This window comes from Lutzomyia longipalpis, chromosome 2 (genome assembly GCF_024334085.1).
Source record: "Lutzomyia longipalpis isolate SR_M1_2022 chromosome 2, ASM2433408v1".
In the NCBI taxonomy this organism is placed as follows: Eukaryota; Metazoa; Arthropoda; class Insecta; order Diptera; family Psychodidae; genus Lutzomyia; species Lutzomyia longipalpis.
In genome coordinates this window covers 9672167-9695062 of record NC_074708.1, presented here as the reverse complement: position 1 = coordinate 9695062, position 22896 = coordinate 9672167, and the positions used below count along the sequence as shown (strand labels likewise).

General features: G+C 37.2%; 3 protein-coding genes across 9 annotated transcripts in view; all 3 read left to right on the top strand.

Annotated features, from left to right (window-relative positions):
- LOC129788932 (protein sickie) overlaps nucleotides 1-8212 on the top strand; it is a 105503-nt gene extending 97291 nt beyond the window's left edge. For all 7 annotated transcript variants that reach the window (XM_055825396.1, XM_055825395.1, XM_055825397.1 and 4 more), the window contains 3 exons: nucleotides 3875-4216; nucleotides 4288-6354; nucleotides 7240-8212. In XM_055825396.1, coding sequence (XP_055681371.1) covers nucleotides 3875-4216; nucleotides 4288-6354; nucleotides 7240-7359 — 2529 coding nt within the window. In that variant the 3' untranslated portion in view covers nucleotides 7360-8212. The remainder of the gene's footprint in view (nucleotides 1-3874; nucleotides 4217-4287; nucleotides 6355-7239) is intronic.
- Nucleotides 8213-10395: 2183 nt separating this feature from the next.
- On the top strand, nucleotides 10396-14822 carry LOC129788965 (probable 2-oxoglutarate dehydrogenase E1 component DHKTD1 homolog, mitochondrial). Its single transcript, XM_055825501.1, has 11 exons — nucleotides 10396-10613; nucleotides 10935-11058; nucleotides 11595-11763; nucleotides 11845-12064; nucleotides 12130-12291; nucleotides 12376-12677; nucleotides 12736-13001; nucleotides 13072-13339; nucleotides 13404-13818; nucleotides 13889-14401; nucleotides 14477-14822. The coding sequence occupies exons 1-11, from the start codon at nucleotides 10481-10483 to the stop codon at nucleotides 14668-14670; spliced, it is 2766 nt and encodes a 921-aa protein (XP_055681476.1). The 5' UTR covers nucleotides 10396-10480; the 3' UTR covers nucleotides 14671-14822.
- A 197-nt stretch (nucleotides 14823-15019) lies between these two features.
- Nucleotides 15020-18960, top strand: LOC129789190 (uncharacterized). The gene is made up of 4 exons (XM_055825838.1): nucleotides 15020-15189; nucleotides 15260-16558; nucleotides 17010-17117; nucleotides 17207-18960. The coding sequence occupies exons 1-4, from the start codon at nucleotides 15120-15122 to the stop codon at nucleotides 18733-18735; spliced, it is 3006 nt and encodes a 1001-aa protein (XP_055681813.1). The 5' UTR covers nucleotides 15020-15119; the 3' UTR covers nucleotides 18736-18960.
- The last annotated feature ends 3936 nt before the right edge of the window (nucleotides 18961-22896 follow it).

The window sequence follows — 22896 nt, the reverse complement described above, 5'->3', positions numbered from 1 at the left end:
CAATTGAGACGAGTTGATCTGTGTCTGTCTCTCTTAGAAAATATCAGTTGAGAACAACAGTCCGTGATTAGTGGGTTGCATCTCGGCACTGCGCACTATTCTATCGTAGTGATCCCACAATAGTTTTATCATCATTTAAGTCTCTCTCGCTGTAGTGATCAAGTTGTGCTGTCTTTCTTATAATTTCTTGTGTGAAACACTAAATTGAAGCCCATTAAATGTGATTAAGAACACACAGAGAACCTTCAATCTGTGTGGTTACTTCTCCAGTTTTTTGGAAGGAGCATGTGAGACAAAAAAATCGATCAAAGACAAACATATCAGTTGATCTTTAAAGGTTTCATTCAGTGTGATGTATTCTTCCAGCATTATGTGCAATATCTGCAGTGATCAAGAGACATTGGATAGAATGCGAAGTGTTATGTAAATTTGTGTGTAAATGTTAATCATATGCTTAAAAGTTTATTTGGCTCTGTCTCAGTTTTTTTTTTATTTGCTAACGAAGTCACAAAAACAGTCATGAAGAAGAATCGATTTGGCCTCTTTCTTCCGCGTCATGGAAAATAGATCGAGTTGCGATGAGAAGAAGAAGAAAAAAAAGTGGTTGAATTAAAGTGAATTGAAGGCATCAGTGAGGCGAAGCATTCACTCATCGAAAAGAGAGCATAAACTATAAATATACATACATATTGCTAGAAGACGGTTAATTAAGATCAAGTGCTTAGGATTTCTTCTTTTTATTCTTGCTTTTTGGAGGTCTCCCTCCTCAATCAACTCACAAAATGCCGCAATACATTAAAAAGCAATTTAAATAAAAAAAATATTCTTTGAGATGAATAAAAAAAAAGTCCTAATTTTAGAATAACGATGAATGCATTAATTGCTCCATCGAAAATGTTCGATTGAGTGGGAAAGATGATATAATCAAATGCTCGATTCTTCATTGAGTGCATAATATTGTGTGTAGATTGAAGGAAAAATATGCAACAATATCGCTCTTTGTGTCTATTAGTGGAATATTTCATTAGCTCTATTGCCCTCAAGATCAATCAAAGCTTGAATGGTCACTTCTAACATTTTACTTTCTAATACTTCTCAATTTTCATCATTCCTCACATGCCACCTCGCTATTTTGCCCCCAAACATTCCATAAGAAGGAAACCCAAATTAGAGACATTCTAAATTTATTTTTTTCCTCGTCAAATTAAATAAAACGTGATAAAGACGAGTATTTGTGCCACTTTTTTGCGTAAGAAAAATGGAAAACAAACACAGAATGATAATAATTGTTCTAACATGAAGCAAAAGGGAAAAAGATCATTTATTGTAGATGAGAGAGAAATCTACGCGTGTGATGCTCAAGGGGAATAGGAAATGTTTTAGTTTTTTTTTGTAGCAGCACAAATTGCTTATTGCATTTTTTGTCGGTATGTTGAAGAAAAGTTAAGTGAAATAAAGAGGAAGAACTGAAAAAAAAACAGAGAGATAATAGGGAAGTAAAACTTTGCAATAAGAGAAATGCAAACGGAACAATTTTGTCAGGAATGTCTTTTCCAAAAGAATGCACCGAAAAAAAATGACTTCATCATACTTTTGCAGTTGATGTGTATATTGTGTTGCAAAAGAGACTGATATTGCAACTAAATGATACTTGTTAGATCTAGAGATATTCGTGGAATAGAAATTAAATTGTTTTGCAAGAAGAATTTTCCTGGGAAAGGGAATTTAATACTTTTAAGCTTTAGAAAGTTTCTTTCATTTTTTATTGGCTGTAAAGGAATGCTTAATTGAAATCGGTTAAGACGTTTGTCATTTACATGCTTTTAAAATAATCGTTGAAGAGCGTCATCTGTCTATAGAAATACTAAAAAATTTTAATAAAAGATTGTGGGGTTTATGGAAAATCTTAAGCCTTATTTTAATGTTTTTTAGCTTCAAAAGAATTTTGTCTAAAATCGGTCAAGGGGTTTGGGATTTACAAGCTTTCAAGTAATGCTTAATGGCGCCATCTCTTATTTCAAATTGATTTTATTGAATTATCGGTAGAAGTTTTCTCAATTCTTATTAATTTCTCTATATAAGCTTTACGATAAGTTTGAGTAAAATCGGTCAAGCGGTTTTGGATTTATAAGCTTTCAATTGCTTAGAAAGCGTAGCGTTTATGAAACACTAAATTGATTTCTTTTAATATTCGGAATATTCATTGTTTTTGCATTATTATTCGATTAATGATTTGCCCCTTTGCAAATCTTTTAGGCTCAAAATTTTCCTTCGCCGAAAAATTAGAGAAACTTTTAATATGCAAAATAATTTCCATTTTTTTTTAATAGTCAGAAAGTATTAAAGAATATTTTGACTTTCTCACAAGTTGAAGTCACGACGATGTTTAGACTTTGAATGTCTTATTAAAATTCTGCAGAGGTTTTGTTTTTTTTATCTTCAGTAAAAAGCTATAAAAATATTTATTGCAATGAACGTTTATTATATTTTCCATAAAATGTGAAAAGTTTGCATGACTTTTCTCAGAAAATGATTATTATTTTGAATTTCACGTTTTCTCCAAAGAAGGTTGACAAAATAGAGAATTTTCCATTTAATTTTCTTTTCCTTATTTTAGGAGCATTTCATGTTTAAATAATAAATAAATTTAACGATCTTTTCTAAACTATACTTTTGAGTTTCATGACTTAGGAAAATTTAATATGTCTCCTTTTGGGTGAAAACCTTGATGGAAATAGCGAAGAAATTAAAGTTTCGAATCACCTTCAGTGGTGTAGCACATAGAAAAGAAGATGAGACAGGTTTTAGAGATAATAAAGCTCTTTTGGGTGTAGAGAATTTGATTATAAAAGTTGTGTCCGGTTGTGTCACTAGTAGATGCAAAGAGCGATTATGGCATTTGAGGAATTCTCAGATTTATAGAATGAACCAGTGTGAGATGAGGGGGATGTGTGGTGGAATAATTTAGTAGTTAGAGAGTGATGTGATGATGATGAAGTAGTTGAGCACGATGTCTCGGGACTCAGTACAGCATCGGCATCAAGTGCACAGCAATGGTTTAGCCACAATACGTCCACGAGGCCACTATCGTAGCTCAGCATACATTCGTGCTGAGGAGGATGGAGCTGCTGGTGGTGAAGACGACATTTTTTTCTCACTGCGTCACGCGAGAAGCGACTCGCGTTTTTATTGGCCCAGTGATGTCAATGACAATCTGCAAAAGTCACTTGAGAACACATCTGAAGCCATCTACGACACTCCCTGCTATGTTGAGAGAAAACGCGCCAAACGCTCCAATACACTCCGTTCCTTCCGGAAGCCCCAATCAATGCAGGTACTTCATCCCATTCATGTGGCCATACCTAAATGCAAAAGTATCATGGAGATGGATGAAGGATGTACCTCCCTGCCGCCCAATGGACGTACAGCAAAGGGAGCATCCAGTGTGGTGGGGAACGGCTCACCGCGCTACGGAACAATCCGGATGCGCACAAAGAGTGAGAGTCAGGATGGAGGGAGATTAGCCGACTGGGAGAGGAAGTATTCAACATTGGGGAATGCAAGGAAGCATCGTGATACAGCCAATGAGGTCAGCAGTAGTTGTCGGAGTTTAAACTACTTTGACCCATTGGATTTTAAGATTGGCTGCCAGACAACATTGAGGAGTAAACCCCAAATTCCGTGGTATGAGCTGGCTATTCGGCAGAATATTCGACGTCTCAGCTGTCCACCCCTCGATGAGTCACACGAGAAGGTTCTCATGCTTGTGTATAAACAATTTCTATCTCACCCTCCTGAATACCCTGAATGGGCTCTTTAGTAATCACTCTTCAATGCATTCATTCACAATGTTGGTATTATCTCCTCTTTTCAGGCTCATGTGGTGTCAGCCTTTGAGCAGAGTCTCTCAAATATGACGCAACGCTTCAATCAATTGAGCGCCAGTGCCGAGAGGAAGGATAGCGAATTGACGGATCTTCGGCAGACAATTGAGCTGCTGCGGAAACAATCAATTCAAGCGGGTCTCACATCCGCCCATATGCAGAGTATGGGGGTGCAGGCAAATTGTCAACCAGTCAAGTCCGAAAAGTCCATCAGCAGCACCACATCCACTGGCACCGATATGCAGAGGCATCATAGTTCGGATTCAATGTGTTCCCTCAATTCCATCAGTTCCGGCTGTTCGACGCAGGATAAGAAGAAAAAGAAGGGCTGGGTAAGTGAGGAGTTTTATTACGAACAAAAATATCGCAAAATCCTTAAAAAACATTTTATTTTCTCTTCCAGCTGAGGAGTTCCTTTACCAAAGCATTTTCACGCAATGCCAAAATCTCAAAGACCAACCGTCAGGTGAATAATAATGTTCCTGCCGCTGTGGCTGAAATGGGTCTCCCACCACCATCACCCAATACGAGTGTTCAGGAGAAGGTGAGTAGTACCCCTCCGTCACCCATAAAGAGCCCCGTGAAGCAACCCGTGACTGTGATTGAGAATGCAAAGCCCATTGATGCAATTGTGGAATTCGATGGGAGTCACATTGTGGAGGATTTGAAGAAGCAACTCCGCGAGAAGGATCTCGTACTCACGGACATACGGCTCGAAGCACTGAGTTCAGCGTCACAGCTGGAGAGTCTCAAGGATACTGTGATGAAGATGCGGGCAGAAATGATAAATTTAAAGCAAAACAATGAGAGACTTCAGAAGCTCGTAACTAGTCGCTCACTTGCGGGAAGTTCCGGGAGTTTGGGTGCTCCACTGAGCCCCAATGGGAGCTTGAGTGAACCACGACGATATAGTTTAGTGGATAATGTATCACGACCCCCAATGGAATTACCAAATAGCTTTGAGGAGACCGAAGAAGAAAATATCCCACCAGCCCCAGCACCAGATCCACCCCAATCGATGAGTCCAACATCCCATATTGATTTAACTCCACCACCCCAAGTGGAGAGTGTGCCTCCGGAAGCCCTAAATACAGGTGCCGTTGTGGATGACATTGATCATCTCGATGGGAAGAAGATTTCCATTGCGGTGTACCTGGGGCAACCGGATTCATTTCAAAAGTACTCCGAGGAGATTATGGACTGTGACTACTACTACGCCAATCTACCCCCAACGGATAGCCTGAGTGCCAATGGTGGGGAGAATGGAGATAATGCGAATTTCAATGAATTCACAATCGCCTTCACGTATATTTCCGGCAAAACCACATGGCAGAATCTCGACTACATCGTCCGGAAGACATTTAAGGATTATCTGTCAAAAATCGATCCTGGCACGAGTTTAGGGCTCAACACAGACTCCATCACATCCTACCACCTGGGGGAGGCGAAAAGAGGCCCCGAAATGGGCTTCCCGGAACTCCTACCCTGTGGCTATATAATTGGCAACGTGCGCACTCTCTACATCTGCCTTCAGGGTGTTGGAAGTTTAGCATTTGATAGTCTCATACCCCGTAGTATTGTTCATCGCTACATCAGCCTCCTCACGGAGCATCGGCGCCTAATTCTATGCGGACCCAGTGGCACGGGTAAATCCTATTTGGCGCGCAAACTAGCAGAATTCCTCGTGGCACGCTCAGGCAGGGGTAATCCAACTGAGGCAATTGCCACATTCAATGTAGACCACAAATCCTCGAAGGAGCTGCAGCAGTACTTGGTGCATGTGGCCGAACAGGCGTCCATGGTGAATTGTGTGTCGGAATTGCCATCGGTGATAATTCTCGATAATTTGCATCATGCATCAGCACTGGGTGATGTGTTCTCGTGCCTTCTGAGTGCGGGACCAGCGTCAAAGCTACCCTGCATCATTGGGACCATGTCGCAAGCTACGTGCAATACGACAAATCTCCAGCTACATCACAACTTCCGATGGGTGCTAACGGCCAATCACATGGAACCTGTGAAGGGCTTCCTGGCCCGCTTTCTGCGACGGAAGCTCTTTGTGATGGAACTCACATCGCATGCCCCGCAGTCGCAGCTATCTAGTGTCCTTGCGTGGCTACCGACGGTGTGGCAGCACATCAATCGCTTCCTCGAGACGCACAATTCGAGTGATGTCACCATTGGGCCGCGTCTCTTTCTCACGTGCCCACTGGACATGAATGATTCCCAAGTGTGGTTCACGGATGTGTGGAACTACCATTTGGCACCATATCTAGTCAATGCTGTGCGCGAAGGTGTACAGCTCTATGGGCGCCGCGGTGGTGTCTGGGTTGATCCGTCAACCTACATCCGTGACACGTATCCCTGGCCAGTGGGACCAACCACAGTTCCGTCTCTGCGGCAAATTAATGCAGAGGATGTGGGACTTGAGGCGGGACCAACGGGCAGTAGTGAACAACAGGATCCACTGGTAGGTTAATTTTTATTTTATTTTTGACCTCTTTTTTAAAAATTTCTTTTGGTCAGTAACTTAAGAAAAAAAATCATCTGTAAGTAAATTTTTCCAGTAAATGTTACTGATCTGAATAAAATCACTTTGATCCGTAAATTAATTAAGTGAGTTTGATCAGTTAAATGATCAATTTGAGCAGTAAACTAACAGACCAGTTTTGTCAGTAAAAAAAGCTTTTTTAGGCAGTAAAATCACAAGTTTTCTTATCAAAAAATAAATAAATAAAACATTCTGATCAGTAAATCAGTAAATGAGTTAGTAAAATTACAAATGACTGATATTTTTTTTTATTTCTTTAAATCATTTTGAGCCGTAAAGTAGTAAAACAATTTTGATCAATAAAATGGTTAATCTGATGAGTAAATTACCAGTTAAATTTTGTCAGTAAAATATAGAATTTTAAATCAGTAAAATCACAAGTTTCTATTAAGAGAATAAATAACTTCGATCAGTAAATCAATAAATAACTTTTGCCAGTATATTAAAATTTATTGATCAGTTAAAATGATATATTTAAAAAGTATTTCAAAAAAATTTATATTTAAAAAATCAGTTTGATCTGTTTTATAAATACCTGATAGAACAAATCAAAATATCAGGTAAAATCAGTAAATTATTTAGAAAAAAATTATATTTAAAGGTTTTTTACTTATCATCAGAATTTTTCAGGGGAATCATCAGTAATGATGGCAACCCCTTTATTAATCAAATAAATAAACAAAAAATAAATCAGAATTTTTAAGGACATTTTATGATAATTTTCTGTTTTAAATTTCATTTGAAATTCAAACAAGAAATTAAATAAAATCAATTTAAAAATATTTTCTCTTCTTTCTTTTGCAGCTTAACATGCTAATGAGGCTTCAAGAGGCTGCCAACTACACAAATAACCAGGATCAAGAATCGGATTGTGCTAGTCTCGACTCGAATATAACGCAAGATAGTTTTGCGGGAGGCGATTAAATAAACTAAAAAAAAGTCACTGATTTTAGAATCTTTTTTTTTTCATTCTTTAATAATTTTACAAAGTTCTAATATCTTCCCAAAAAAAATGTATTTTTTTTTTATTTTCTGTGTTGTTATTTGAAAAAAATATAAAATGATTTATTCGAAAAGATGAAAAAAAAATGTAATTTCTTAGGCAATTTTTATAGATGAATAATTTTATTTTATTTCAAATTAACCAAAAAATATGAAGGAGCTTCTCGAGTTTTGAGGTAAAATGAAAGTTCTAACGTCCATGAGTGGTTTTTTATACAAAATAGTTTTTTATCCTTTTTCTCTCACTTTTAAACAAAACAAAAAATATCCTAGAGTTTGATTTTTCACTTGAGTTACATTGCTAGATGATGAAGAATGAAAAGAATATCACTCAAATACATAACATTTATACCATTTTGACTCATTGCATCATTGTACTTCCATTAAAATTTAATAAAAAAAAACTTTACCACTAAATAATAGTATTTACATCAAATTTAAATTTATAAAAAAATGAATACTGTGGAAGAATCATTACTTAAGATTTACAACTCATCAAAAAAAAATAGCTACAATTATATCTATATATACCTACTAAAAAAGAAAACAAGAATAAAACAATAATAAACTTAATAACAAAATAAAATAAAGATGGAAACGAATTCGCATAAATTTTATACTTTCATAAAACAGTGCTTGGAATGAGATGATAAAAAGAAAATAAAATAAAATAACTTATACTCTTCATAAATGAATAAAAAGTGTATATAATGAGGACAACATAATTTTGTTTCAATAATTTAATGAAAACAAAAAATATAACATTTCCAGCATATTTTTTTGAATGTGTTTCTCTCTGACTCCTTTTGACCCTCCACCTCGAGACATTCGCAAAATGTAGGTTCGTCGTGAGATCGATTTATGGAAATTCAAAGTAATTAACTTTCAAGGAGTTCCACTCTATGTATGAATTTGCAAATATTTTACAAAAGATTTATTTATTTTGAGACTATTTCGTCGTGATTTTGAACATTTTGTGTTTTTTTTTTGTGCTTTGGAATGATATTTGTAAGGAAATAGCTACAAGACGAGAAATTAATATTTTGACAAATAAATAATTATTTTGCGACTAATGAGGTATACATAAGGTCTTATTTAATGATCAGATTTTTTTTAGTCACGAGAATGTCCTTTTTTATCAGGAACAATTTCAACAATAGCTGTGAAAATGTTTAAACAAAAACTCTCAGAAGTAAAAATTCTTATAAATAAATCTAAATTCTAATAAATTACTAAATCAATCATTCAAATTGATCTCAAACGAATTCTTCAAAACAAGCGTGGATGTGTGAATGAATGAATGAATGAAGATAACACAACCATAGAAAAATGCGTGTAAAATACGTGAGTAAATCAGCTGTTTAGTGTGGGTTAGAAAGAATTAATTCTCGTCTTCTTCTCGCTAAAAAAAGTGATTTATTTGCTTTATAGGTGAATTTTAAATTTCAAATTCTTCTTCAATAAAACGTATTAAATGTTAATGGAGGAATAGTGATAGAGTTAATTGTGAAAAATATAGATAAAGTTGATTGATTCGAGTTTTTTCTCCGGTACTTAACAACATCGTCGCAACATCGTCTTATTGCCAAAATAAAAATATTAAATTCTTTACCAACACATGCCAAAGGCCACATTCTACACAGAAAGTTGTGGGATTCAGTGCTGAGTGCCTTCGCAGAGTGCTCGAGACGTTGTTTAATAAAATTTAAATCGAGTACAGTTGAGCCTCGCATTACGCCCTTAATTTTTATTTTTCAATTAATATTTAGATCTTCTCGGGATGCTAGAAATGATAAAAATTAGTTAGATCGATAGTTCAGTTAATAAAGGATCGGAAGCCCCTGATAAGTCATTTCGGAAAAGTCCTAAACATCTAATAAGTTTTTTTTCCTTCTTTTCATTAAAAGATATTTTTAAAAAAAATTCAATATTATTAAGTTGAGTTAGACAAATAGAATTAATTAGTGAATCTATTTTGTAGAGAAGTCTCCAGTTTCCAGCTGTCTAAGCTTTATTCGTTTAAATTATTTTATACAAAATAACACTTCGTTTAATTTAAAGGCTTCTTCAGGATCTTTAATAAATTACCTGCAAAAAAATCAGGAGTCAGAAAACAACGGCTAATAAAATCAAAGAAAAGTAAATAAAGCTTACATTACTCAACGGAGCTAGAATAAAGTTGCCTAAGAAAAAGTTGCAGAGCGGAAAACTCTAAGAATATGACTTGTACTGAATATATGTCGTTGAAAATTTTGAGCTCTTATTAAACCCTTTTTTGACTATTTTTCCCCTGTTTTCCCTAAACTTGTTAGATGACAACATAAACCGCTCACAAGGATTTTTTTTTTAAATTAACCATTTATTCAAATTTATTTCTTTTCTTTCTTTTGCACAGAAATTCCTCCAATTTAATCGTTGTACTTGTGCACCATCCTCCCCTATAAATTCACCCACCACGGTAACAATGTTAAAACTAAAAACTTACAAAAATCACGCACTATAGTTGAGGAATTCAATTTTTAAACCTACTTGAGCCCACTCAACTTCAGCAAATAATAATAAATCCACCATAGCTGATGGCAAACTGAGAAGCAGATCATAAAATACAAACGACCGATTAGAGCAATTTATAATGCTGATTAATGTGTGTGTTTGCGTTAGTTTAGCAAACTTCTCATACACCACGATGAGGCAATTAAATCGCAACTTCCATGCAGTCCAATCACTTTCAATTTCTTCACAAAATGTAACCGATCCACAACAGATTCACTTTTAGCAATCTCTTCGTGCATTATATTAAGAGTAGCTCGTGGTTGTTGATTGTTGAATGCAATGAGATCGCAACAGAGTTACAAATATGGGGAATTTTGCGGTGGAGCAGTGTGTTGGTGCTCCCCACATGCTGCTCGTGATAAGAGCGAGGTGCTATCAACTAGCTCTACTCTCGTGCCACGACAGCCGGTGCGGGGTGTACGAATCAGTCGGTGGTTGGCAGTGCCATTGAAAGGGAATTTATATCTCGCAGGAATTCCGCGTGTGTGCGATGCAGAGAGGAATTGTGGTCGCGTGGCGGGAGAAGAAGCCCCTTGGCGGAATCTCCTGTATTTGCCGCAGATGGTATCAGAGTGAGGGTGGTGTGTATGGATACAGGAGCAAAGTGAGGAAGTCCTTTGTGGGTGAGTACACGGTGGATCTCTCTCGTAGAGCCCATTATGCAACCAATAGTGCCACCGATGTTCCCCCATCTCGCACTCTTATCTCTCTCCCCATCCACCCATTCTGACGACGACGATGAATTATTTCAATTGGAACTGTGTGTGCCGCCGATAAGGCCTCCTCGAGGAGATAGAGATAATACGATGGCTTTAAGGCGAATAGCACAACGTATATATTGCTCTTATGTTGCTGCAATATGTTGCCCCAATCAGAAGCTCATTAATTGATGATACGCTCTAATTTTCCTCCCTTGTCTCTCACCCTCACGCGCCAATTTAAAGTTTCCGAGGATGTACTCAGTGCCAGGAATCGTCACAGCAATGTCTACCGATGGGTGGAAGCATACCGAAGTCATGGCCATAATTTAGCTCAAGTTAATCCCGTGGATTTTACCCGCAAAGTTCAGTAAGTAAATTTGTTTGTTCCTCAAGAATAAACTTTCACCATCATCGCACATTCTGTGAGAAGGTGATAGCAGTTGCTCTTTATCAGGGACGAAAGCAGGTGTTTGGGTGTCTAAACACCCCCTTAAAGTTCAGAAAGTTTTTGATTTTATTTTAGAAACTTTAGAGGTCAAAACAACAAATCATAAAAAGAAAAAACATTGAAAAATTTTTAACGACGTTTAAAAAATAAATATATGAATATTTTATTTTAACGTTTTTAAAATAATAAAGAATATTTTTTTTACAAGAAAAAAGTAAAATTATTTTTAAGAGAAATTATTCATCAATTTTCCACTTTCTTATCCTCACTTTAAATTTATAAATGAATCAAAAGAGATTTTTCTATAAAATCTTTTTATTCTTAAAAAAAAAAGTAAAATCATCCACACGTGAAGAAGTTCCTTTATATTATTCTTTAAAGATCTCAAGAAGCATAGAAAAGAAGTAAGAAGAGCATTAATGAAAAATTTCTAAAGCACGCAAACATTATTGCAGAACATTCCCAGAATTAGAATTCAGCAGATACGGCCTGAGTGAGATGCAAGAAGTGGAAACTCATGGGATCATTAGTGGACTTAGTGGTGTGATGACTATCAAGGATCTGGAGAATGCACTCAAGAAGATTTACTGCGGTACAGTTGGGGCAGAAATAAATCATATTGGTGTGAGTTGAATGTTCAATGAGATTGTTTTTGGGGAGGAAAATTTAATGGAAAATCCCATGGAAAATTAATATTTCATCCAGTCAGAGCATAAGAAAGAGTGGCTGAAGGAGAATTTTGAGCGAATCCGTGCAAAGAGGCTGACCAAGGATGAGAGACGCGAAATTGCTGAACTCATGATTAAATCACAGAGTTGGGATAATTTCCTGGCCACGAAATTTCCCACCGTGAAGCGCTACGGGGGTGAAGGAGCCGAAAGTATGCTGGCCTTCTTCCGGCAAATACTCAAATCATCCGTTCGAGGTGAGAAGCTTTTTCTTTTGAAAGAAAATTCTTTGGAAGAGAAATTATTCTAAAATCTTTTTCAGATGACATCAAGCACATTGTCCTGGGGATGCCTCACAGGGGGAAACTCAATCTTCTCACGATAATGCTGCAGACAAAGCCAGTGAAGATATTCCACAAGTTCAAAGGAAATCCGGAATTTCCGGCTGATGCTAAAGCCATGTGCGATATTGCTAGTCACTTCCGTAAATTCCACCACTTAATCCTCCACAAACTTCCGAATTTTTTAAGTAATTTTAACAAATTGATTTTTTTCTGTACTCCCGTAGATGTTGCTGAAACATTGAATGTTGATGGGAAGGAAATCAATTTCAGTATGCCCCACAATCCCTCGCATTTGGAGGCTGTGAATCCCGTTTCAATGGGCAAGACACGCTCAAAGCAGCAATCCCTTCGCGATGGAGCATTCGGGGAGGATGACACGAAGGAATTCTCTTCGGAAGCTCTCAATCTTCAACTACACGGGGATGCTGCATTTCCCGGGCAGGGAGTAAATCAGGAGTGCCTCTTCATGACTGGAACCCCACATTTTGATATCGGTGGGACAATTCACATGATTGTTAATAATCAGGTAAGAAGAGATTTTATTTAAAAAAAAAATGATCATTTTGATCAAATTCTCTGAATAGTTGGGATTCACAACGCCGAGTGATCGTGGAAAATCAAGCCAATATTGCTCAGATTTAGCCAAATCCATCGATGCCCCAGTTTTCCATGTAAATGTCGATGATCCTGAAGCCCTGACGTTGATCACTGAACTGGCCTATGAATACCAACGAGAGTTCCGCAGTGATGTCTTCATCGATCTAAACTGCTTCCGGCGATGGGGTCACAATGAATTGGATGATCCCACCTTCACCAATCCGGCACTCTATCACATCATCCACAACAGAAAGTGAGGAAGATTTCCTTTTTCCACAAAGAAAAACAAATCCTTGAAACGTTCAAATGGATTTATCTTCCAGATCTGTTCCAGACAAGTACACGGATTACCTTGTGGCTGAGAATGAAATGACGCAAGAGGAAGTGAATAAGATTGCAAAGGGACACGCTGACTTCCTGACCAGCGAGCTAAATCAGGTGAATACCTACAAACCCGATAGTTGGTATTTCCGGAAGCAATGGTCAGGAATGAAGCAAGCAGGAAGTGAGATAACTGTCTGGGATACAGGACTGGATTACTCCCTCCTTGGCTACATCGGTGTCAAGAGTGTAGCCTATCCGGAGAATTTTGTGAGTAAACTCAAGAAAAAAGTCTTTTCCTTAGAAAAAAATCTCAAAGAGGATTCTTTTTCAGGCTATTCATCAACACCTGGAGAAAACTCACGTGGTAGGAAGGATTAAGAAGATCAATGATGGTCGCATAGACTGGGCAACAGCCGAAGCAATGGCATTTGGAAGTTTAATGTACCAGGGACACAATGTACGGCTAAGTGGGGAAGATGTGGGACGTGGAACATTTTCCCATCGACATGCCATGCTGGTGGATCAGAAAACCAATGAAATCCACATCCCACTGAATGCCATGGAAGGTGGTTTAGGGGGAAAGTTGGAGCTTGCCAATAGTCTCCTGTCGGAGGAAGCTGTTCTTGGCTTTGAGTACGGCATGGCCATTGATAATCCCTACAATTTAATCATCTGGGAATCCCAGTTTGGGGACTTTTTCAATGGAGCACAAATTATCTTTGATACCTACATCTGCAGTGGGGAAAGTGAGTCTCACCCTCACAAATTTCTTTAAAAAAAAACTAATTAATGAAAATAAATCTCTGTTCTTACCAGCTAAATGGATGATCAACAATGGACTCGTTGTGTTGCTTCCACATGGCTACGATGGCGCAGCTTCAGAGCACAGCTCATGCCGTATTGAGAGATTCCTCCAGATGACGGATTCAAGTGAAACACAGCCGGATGGTGATGATATCAACATCCAGGTAATCAATCCAACAACTCCTGCACAGTATTTCCATGCACTTCGACGACAAATTGTACGAAACTTCCGGAAACCTCTCATTGTGGTATCACCCAAAGTCCTCTTGCGCCTTTCTGAAGCTGCTTCAGTGCCTGATGACTTCAAACCTGGAACACACTTCCTCCCCGTTCTTGGGGACTCTTCCGTGAATCCGTCTGATGTGAAGAAAGTCATTCTGTGCTCTGGGAAGCACTACTATAACCTCCGAGCTGAACGGAAGAATCGTGACCTCAAAGATGTAGCTATTGTTCGAATTGAATCCCTCTGCCCCTTCCCCGTTCACGAGCTCAACAGTGAGCTGGATAAGTACAAAAATGCCAAAAGTAAGTTGATTTTCATTGTAAAAAATTCACAACATTTGAGAATTTATCCGTTACGCCGCCATCTTTATTTTTTAGGCTTCATCTGGTCGCAGGAGGAACATCGGAATATGGGAGCGTGGAGTTTTGTGAAGCCACGCTTTGAAAATCTTCTCGCACGGAAAATTAAGTATTCTGGGAGGTATATTGCTGCCACTCCAGCTGTTGGGGTTGGTTCCTGGCATCAGCAGGAAGCTCAGTACGTCGTAACGGATCCCTTTGATGCTAAATGAATCCATTGCGCTATCTTGGATGAATTTATTTGATTTAATGTCTCACAAAATAACCAAAAATCGCAGCAATATTTTATAAGCAATACTATGAAAATTGAGCAAGAAAAAATGTTTAAAAAAAATTAAATAAAGAATTTTATTTTTTGAATGAATGCTTTGGTCTCTTTTTTTTTATTTTTAAACCTTTTAAACACTATTCCAAGTTAAAAAAAAAACAAATTGCTTATTTTTGTATAAAAACGTTATTTTGAGGGAAACTTAAAAATTTTTTAAATCTTCGAAAGAAAATTGGCGCAAATCCGAAAATTTCCGAAGCTAAAGCGCATGCAGCAACAGCTGTCTCAACGAACGATTCGAAGTTAAAACGAAAAAAACCTCCTCTAAACAAAATAGTTGTTTAGATGTTGCGAGTGAGTTTTCATTAGGACTTTTCACCCCCAAAGCAAACAATGTGGGTACTTTTAATCTTGAAACTGATAACGATATTTATTGTGTGTGACGGAAAGAATTTATACAATGGTAAGGATGATTTATTTGCTGATAAAAATGAGATCTCTATGGGATCTAACCTCACTTTTATTTGTATTAGTTGACTTTCTCGAGCCTGGAAGCTCGATTGAGGTGAACCCCGGGCCCCCGGGACGATTGGGTTTCTCAGCACCGTCAATGAGGATATTCTGCTACCGGGGACGCCCAAAATTTGCCCTACATCTCTTCCATTCAGTCAATTTCTTCCTGGACATTCAGGAGGAAGACTTTGTACAGTATGTTGGATCAACGCCGGAAGAAGTTGAGAGTCACCGGGATAGTCAAAAGTCCCTGTTTTCCTTCAATTTGGGCTTTTCGAAGAAGCGCAATCTCCAGGTGCATCCCTTCAATCAGACTTGCGTGGGAATTGAGACTTTTGAATCGTACAAAATTAGTTTGCATCTCATCCGTTTTGACCTCTTTAAAGTCCTCCTGCTCTGCATTGGCACCTTTATTCTCTTCTCTGCATCGCGCTTGAGTGAAAATGCCCTCTTCTACTACATTTGCGGCGTCACTCTGGGGATTTGCGCCTCCTTCCTCCTCCTGGTTTACTTTGTCAGCAAACTCTTCCCACAGCGACCACTAATGTGGGGAATGATGGTTGGTGGATGGGGGCTGGGATTTGTCTTTGGCAAGTGGCTCCTTGAGAATCTTCAGATGATCTTTCTTTCGTATCAAACTTATGTGTTTTGGTACGTTGCTGTGATGGGCTTCTTGAGTTTCGTGATATGTTACCGTTATGGACCGCCAAAGGATCAAAGGAGTAAAAATCTCATCAAGTGGGGCCTACAGATGCTGGCAATCTGCATTGTCTACCAGTGCAGTCACTACACTGAGCTCGCAATGGCCATCAATGTTGCCCTGGTGGTCATTTACTACCTCCCAAAGGGCTGGATTGCACGCGGACGTTCCTACTACAGGCGCAAATTCCCCCCGAAGCGTCGGCTCCTGACAAGCGAGGAATTCTACGAGGAGGGTGTCCGGGAAACAACACGAGCCCTCGAGGAACTCCGTCAGTACTGCAGTAGTCCGGAATGCCGACAATGGCGAACGGTGCTGCGCTTAAAGGATCCATCGCGTTTTGCATCCTTCATGGAGGGCTCATCGCATCTCATGGACAGCGAAATACTCGACTACGAGACATCCCAGGTGGACATCTCGGACGATGAGAACGTCAACGGAGGCGATGGGAGTGAGAATGAGATCAGCGAAGATGATTCAGAGACTGAAGCCAATCGTGAGGTGGCCAATGGGTTCAATCGGTGGAATAGATCAGCAGCAAATGCCAGCGATGGGAGGCTCAGTGCGAGTATCCTCAGGGCCAGAGGACGTGCCAACAAGTCGCATTTTCAGGATGACTAAAAAATCATCTGAGGTCTTAAATTTTGTTTTTTATTCATCTGAAAATTCAATTGATTTTGAGAATTAAGGCTGGAGCTTGAATTAGGGGGCCTTCAATGCGTTAAAAGGAGAGATTAAAAGCCTTAGAAAGTGTCCTAAAATAAGGTTTTCTTGAAAATCGATTAAATAAATTATTATTCAATTGTCTCCTTTTGTTTTTTATTAATTTTTAATTAAGTTTTAAACGATTCAGAAAGTTTTCAGTGTTTCAGTCAAAATCGTTATAACGGAAATTTTTGAATTTAATCAAATTGCAAAATTACATTGGTGTGAGGGGGATACTACTAGTTGAAGAGCGAGTGCGAGAATAGAGGTGAAATAGCACGCGTAAAATATATCTCCGCCTCTCTTCCTCTCACACTCTAAACACACAGCGCCATGCAAGCGGTGCTTTTAGGAACTACAATAAACATACAAAGACTGTTCAGAGGAAAAAAAAGCATCATTCGCTGCGATTTGTTTGCAAGGTAAAAACTACCTTTTCACCACCTGTTTAGCTCGAAGACACCACGCAAAAGGTAACTAGTGCTCTGAGAAAACTAATTTATCAACAAATAATATGATTATTTGAGGGAAAAATGCATTTTTTGTGATTTTCTCCCAAAAGGATTTCTTGGAAAAAGAAAAATGTCTGAAACGTCGAGTAATTGCGATGCAGCTGAGGAATCCTTCCAGGACGCCATGGAGAGCATTGAGACATCATCATGTGCTAGTGATTCAACAGATACAGATGATACGGAGCAATTAACAGCGGATTTTGAGGTGTTGAATCTCTCATCTCCCGATGAGGAAGCCACCAAATCCCCCGTGGAGCGTGAAAGTCGCAGTACGGATTCGTGGGAGAAAGTCGATGAGGATGATGTTCTTATCCTGGAGGAGACTATTGTTAATTTAGATGAGGAAAGTACTCTTGACGCGACGCAGGAAACCGTCGTTGTTCAAGCTCCTGTTGCTCCAATTGAAGCCCCAGTGGCTCCAATCGAAGCTCCTGTTGCTCCAATCGATGCCCCAATTGCTCATTGTTCCCGGGATGATCCCCAAGCTCCTGGGGCATCTGCTGCACCTCAATCAGCAGCACCTGCTGCGAAGGAAAGTACTTCTGGTGAGGAGGTGAAGCCTAAAAGTACGTGTAGGCCAATTGAGGAGTGGAAGAAAATCGCAGAGAAATACGAACGTGCTAAACAAAATAGTCGTGTCCACGAAAGTATTCAGAGGTATTTGTATCTGTTGCGTCAGCGCTCCGTTCAGGATGAACTTGACGACACCGCCAGTTCATGTTCATCCCATGACAGTGAATCGGATGACGAAGAGATTCGCGAGAATATTGCTACCTTAATGCGGGAAATGATGAAAAATTCCCGAAGGCACAGGTATCCAGAAAGAGGCAGAATGAATAGCGTTATCCACCGAGCTGCAACAGCCGCTGAAACCCTCAAGATTACTCTCCGTGGGCACTATAGCTTTGACATAATCTCATGCACCCTGGCAGTGCTGGACAAGGTCACGAAGGATTTGTGGGTGGAACGGACTCTATCGGGTGGAAAGTCGGGTTTGGGTGAATTCGTCACGTTTCTCCATACACGAGCTTTACTCGCCAAAGATGAGGATTTTAATACAAAAGGAAAGCCATCAGGAGGAGTAATTCATTGCTATTGCTGCAAAAATGTGCACAAGATGTTTGGATGCGAATTCTTCCGAAGCCAGGATGTTAATATGCGCTGGCGAATGGCCAAGGATAGCCGTTTGTGTTCAAACTGCCTCCAAGGAAGGCATCCCGTGAGTGAATGCAGGAGCATCAATAATTGCAAATCCTGCAACAAGCGTCACAATACAATCCTGCATAAGAGCGTAGAAGTCCGAGCACAAGCTCGCAAGTTACGTAGAATGCGTAAGAAGGAAGAAAAGAAGAAGGCAGCAGAGGAAGCAAGGAAGAAGGAAGAGGAGGAAGCAAAGAAGAAGTCAGCGGAGGATGCTGCAGAATATTATCGGCAGTTTGTAGAAGAGCTTCTAAAGGGTGAGAAATCCCAAAAGCCAGCAACTTCCAAGAATCCCTTCAGACCCCCGAAGTCTTCTGCTGGAAATTCCAAGAAGGACACTCGTAAAGCTGAGCAGGATAACAAGAAAATGGGCACTTAATTCTACTCTACCTGCAAGAAAGGTAGAAAATGACCTGAAATGTAATTTTTGTGTTCAAAATATTTTTTTTTCTTCGTCCTAAAATAATTGACAATGAACTTATTCTGCATGAGAATAATATTTTTAATGCCATGAAAACTTTCTTACGACTGAAATCTCTTAATTCTTTTTCTTTATTTTTTTTGAAATTAAGTATTTGTTAATGTAGAGAGAATTATGTAAAACGAGAATTACATGTAATAAATAAAAAAGACTAAATAAAAGCGATTAAAAAGAATTTATAAAAAAAATCCTTTTAAAAATCAATTAAAGAAATGAAAAATGAAGAACAGACCCAACTGACCAATGAAAGGTGCCTTTTTGCAGCATTGTGAGGGAACCCTTTCGCAATTTCGATTGCGTATCTGCTGAGAGAGGGATTTATTGGTCAACAAGAAGGATTATTTTGGGGTCGGGGAATTCGCGCAGCTCTTTTGCACGTGCAAAATGCGAAAGAGGCGGACTGCGTGCATGTGGACCAGCCCATTTGCAAAATTTTATTTCTATCCCCTCGTCTAAAACAATCCCTCACGCATGTAGTTCACATGTGGTAGGCAAATTAGTCCTCTTTCTCTACAAAGTAATGCGGCCAAAATGAAGAATAATCTTTTATTCGTAATTTTGTTGTGAATATTCGGAATGTCCGAGAAAATACTTTAAAAATCTGATAATAAAAAACTTTAAATTTTCTTAAATCTACTTTAGTTTTTTTTAAAGTTATGCTAAAGTACATTCTAACAAAGACTCAGTTTTTTTTTGGTCTAGCTCTAATTTTTCTAATTTAGGCTCAAAATAAAAGCTTCAGTTTTTTAGTTAGATTTAAGTCTTTTAAGCTAGATTTAGGTTTTTAAACCAGGTTTAAGTTTTTTCATTTCGGCTAAGCTTAAGTAGATAAAGCTAGGCCAAACTTTTTAGTAAATCTAAGTTCTTTTGAGCTCGACCTAAGTTTTTTAGGTCAAGCTTTATTAATTAGTTTTATGGCTATACTTAAATCCTAAATTTCCTAATTTAGGCTTAAATTTTTAAAGTTTGGTCTAAGTTTTATTTTTCTTAAATCAGGCTTTAGTTTTCTTTTATTTAAATACCTAGGCATCAATATTTTAAAGGCTAGACCGAAGTTTTTAAAGCTAATTTTATAGACCAAGCTTAATAAGGTCAGGCCTAGGTTTTTAGCAAAAAAAATCAAGTTCTTTTAAGCTAGGCATAATTTCCTAGGATAGGTTTTTGTTTTCTTAAGTAAATCCTTAGATTTTTAGACTAGGTTTGAGTTATTAAAAAACAAAGTAAATTAGGCTGAATTTGTTTTTAAACAATTTTAACGAAATTTAACTACGCGAAGACAGCCATATTTTGTACATAATTTAGATCGTGTTTTGAGTAATTTCTTTCCTTCACTCTTGTAGGTTTTTTCGCTTTCTACAAAATTTTTCTAATTTAATTTTAATTTCTTTTATGAATTCATGACACGAATAAAACTGAATAGACTCCTTTCAAAACTGATTTTTGTAAAAATGATCAAAACTCGTACTCTTACCTTTCTCGGACTCATTAAATTGCAAAAGTAAATGCAAAATTTAGAAAATCTATAGAGTAAAAAAAACCTTCCTCTTAAGTTGATGAGCAATATTAGTTCTGTGGGCAAGACAACTCGGTGAGAGATCAAAGACATTACCACGAACAGAGAGATGATGAGATGATATAAATAAACTTCCGTCCTGCCACCACGGGAGCCGGCTGTGGAAAATGCAAAATAGACGACAAGCAAGGTGTGAAGGATGGTGAGATAAGGTACCTACATATAGAATAGATATTATGAAGATGATGCGGGTTGAATAACTCACACGTGTGATTTGAAGCGGTCTTGAACCTCTCAATCAACGTTGAAAGAAAATAAACTGCTTTTGAGTTAAAAATATAAATCACGCATCTTGTCGTTCGAAAGCTGTGCCTTGTCGGGAGGAAGAAAAAAAAGAAAGCCCATTTTCCAACTGATTCAATGGAAAATTTATCTCTTCTCTTCCAATAAATCTGTTTGCCCCAAATTTCAGCCCAACTAAATGCTCTCAACTCAATCTGTGGAAAAAAAGTTATTTAAAAAGATTTCTTTTTCAAATTATTTTGATGTGTTAATGTATTTTTTTCTTGTATATTTTCTTCATGAGGTAACAATTGACAAAAAAATGATTATAGTGATGCACTCGCTTATCTTTTATGTATATATAATAATTTTCCATTCTTTCGCACTTCTGGTTTCTTTCGTGTTTGAATCTATTTCATTTTTTTTTCTTTAATGTAATTTACGTACAGTCGTGATCGTGCAGTAGGACCGTCGTCAAAAAAACTTCTCCGCGGTAAAACGGCTTCAAAATGAGGAATTTTGCCTTCGTAGTAGGACAATTGGTATCCTACCTTTCCAATAGTACTAATTGTCCCACTGCGAAGACGAAATTCCTCATTCTGCAGCCGTTTTACCGCGGAGAACTTTTTTTGACGACGGTCCTACTGCACGATCACGACTGTATATCGAATACTCTTCAAATATACACAAAAATATATAGGTAATAAGTACAATAACTTTCAGTATTTTTTTTGTAATAGTATTTTGTAAGGGTTTGTAGGCATTTTATATCATTCAAAATATAGATATTAATTAATAAACATAGGGTGTCCCAACAATATCGATTTTTTTTAAATAAAATAATTCATTTTTTTAATCTGTTCATTAATTTAAAGAATTCTTTTATAAAAAAAATATTTAAATGCTTTTTAATAGAATATTAGGAATTAGAATATCTCAATTTAATAAAAAAAGTAAATTTTAATAGAGTTTTAAAAACACTTTAAATTTTTAAAGCCTGAGAAAACATTGACAGTAAATTTATTTATTTTCTTCACCAGAAAGAGTCAAAACTTTAATTTTAAAATTTCAGTCGATTTCAAGAGTCTAAATGGGTTAAGATATTGAAAATTTAGGATTTTTCAAATACACTGAAATTCAAAATTTAGAACCAAATCTCTTTTTCAGCCAAAAAAAATCTTTTTTATACAGAATGACCAGAAACTTTTGATTGGATTGAGATATCTGAAAATTTCTTCTGCCAAAAGATATGTAAACTTAAAACGCTTTATTTGCTTTTTAATTCAAGTCGATACCTTAAAAAAATTGTAACCGCTTGAGATCAAAATGTAAACGTTATCTTTTGATAGGAAAACTTTTTTCTAAACCTTCAAAACGTTTTTAAGTTTGTTAAATAATTTAATATTTGACTTAATTTGATCAAAAGATTACCTTTCAGACATTTTATGACCAATTATTCAAATATTTTATTATAATTTTTAAATAAAATCACATATTGCTATGATAGGCTGATTTGCGTTTATTTGAGATGAGAAGCAGTATATCTATCATGGATAAAACCCTTATTTTACGTTTTAAGCTCTAACGCCTACAATTTTCAAGATATTGAATTGAATTAAAAAGCAAATAAAACTTTTTGAGTTTACGCATCCTTTTCTGCTAGAAAATTTCACATATTTTAATCAAATTAAAAGTAATCAGCAGATAAAAACTTGATCTAACTTCCTAATCAATCTATACATCCTTTTCTATTGAAATTATACATTTACCTTCCATTATTTTCTATAATTTATTCCTTTTATCTTTTCTTTAAAAACAAATTAATTATTTCTTGAGTTTTTTTTAATAATGTTAATTTAAATTAATGCACTTAACATGGGACACCCTAAAAATGGAATTTTTAACGTGTTTCAAAGAAGCTTTTAGCGAAATAAGCCACGCACGTCTTGAGTAGTACAAGAGATCAATGAAACGATCAAAAGAGAGAATATTTCCATCAAGACTGATGCATTGAGTTTAATAGCAAAAAGGGGAGACATTTTAGGCTTAAAAATTCTTTCAATTTCCAAAGTATTTCTTTACAAAAATTTTTTTTTAAAAAAACTCATGATAAACTAACTAATTATTTTTTTTCTGTATTTTTTTGCATATTTGAGTATGACATTGATTTATTCTTCGCTTTTTTTTCTGGGAGAACATGAAGGGCACACGAAAAATTTCATCAATATTTAGAGGGCAGATGAGTAGGAGGGTGGGTGGAAGAA

Excerpts from the sequence above, each read along its gene's own strand:
- LOC129788965 (XM_055825501.1), top strand. The coding sequence starts at position 10,481 with ATGCAGAGAGGAATTGTGGTCGCGTGGCGGGAGAAGAAGCCCCTTGGC. Across the intron at positions 12,678-12,735 it reads ACATGATTGTTAATAATCAG|TTGGGATTCACAACGCCGAG; the intron begins GTAAGAAGAGAT and ends TTCTCTGAATAG. Across the intron at positions 13,819-13,888 it reads CTACATCTGCAGTGGGGAAA|CTAAATGGATGATCAACAAT; the intron begins GTGAGTCTCACC and ends TGTTCTTACCAG.
- LOC129789190 (XM_055825838.1), top strand. The coding sequence starts at position 15,120 with ATGTGGGTACTTTTAATCTTGAAACTGATAACGATATTTATTGTGTGT. Across the intron at positions 15,190-15,259 it reads CGGAAAGAATTTATACAATG|TTGACTTTCTCGAGCCTGGA; the intron begins GTAAGGATGATT and ends TATTTGTATTAG. Across the intron at positions 17,118-17,206 it reads TCGAAGACACCACGCAAAAG|GATTTCTTGGAAAAAGAAAA; the intron begins GTAACTAGTGCT and ends TTCTCCCAAAAG.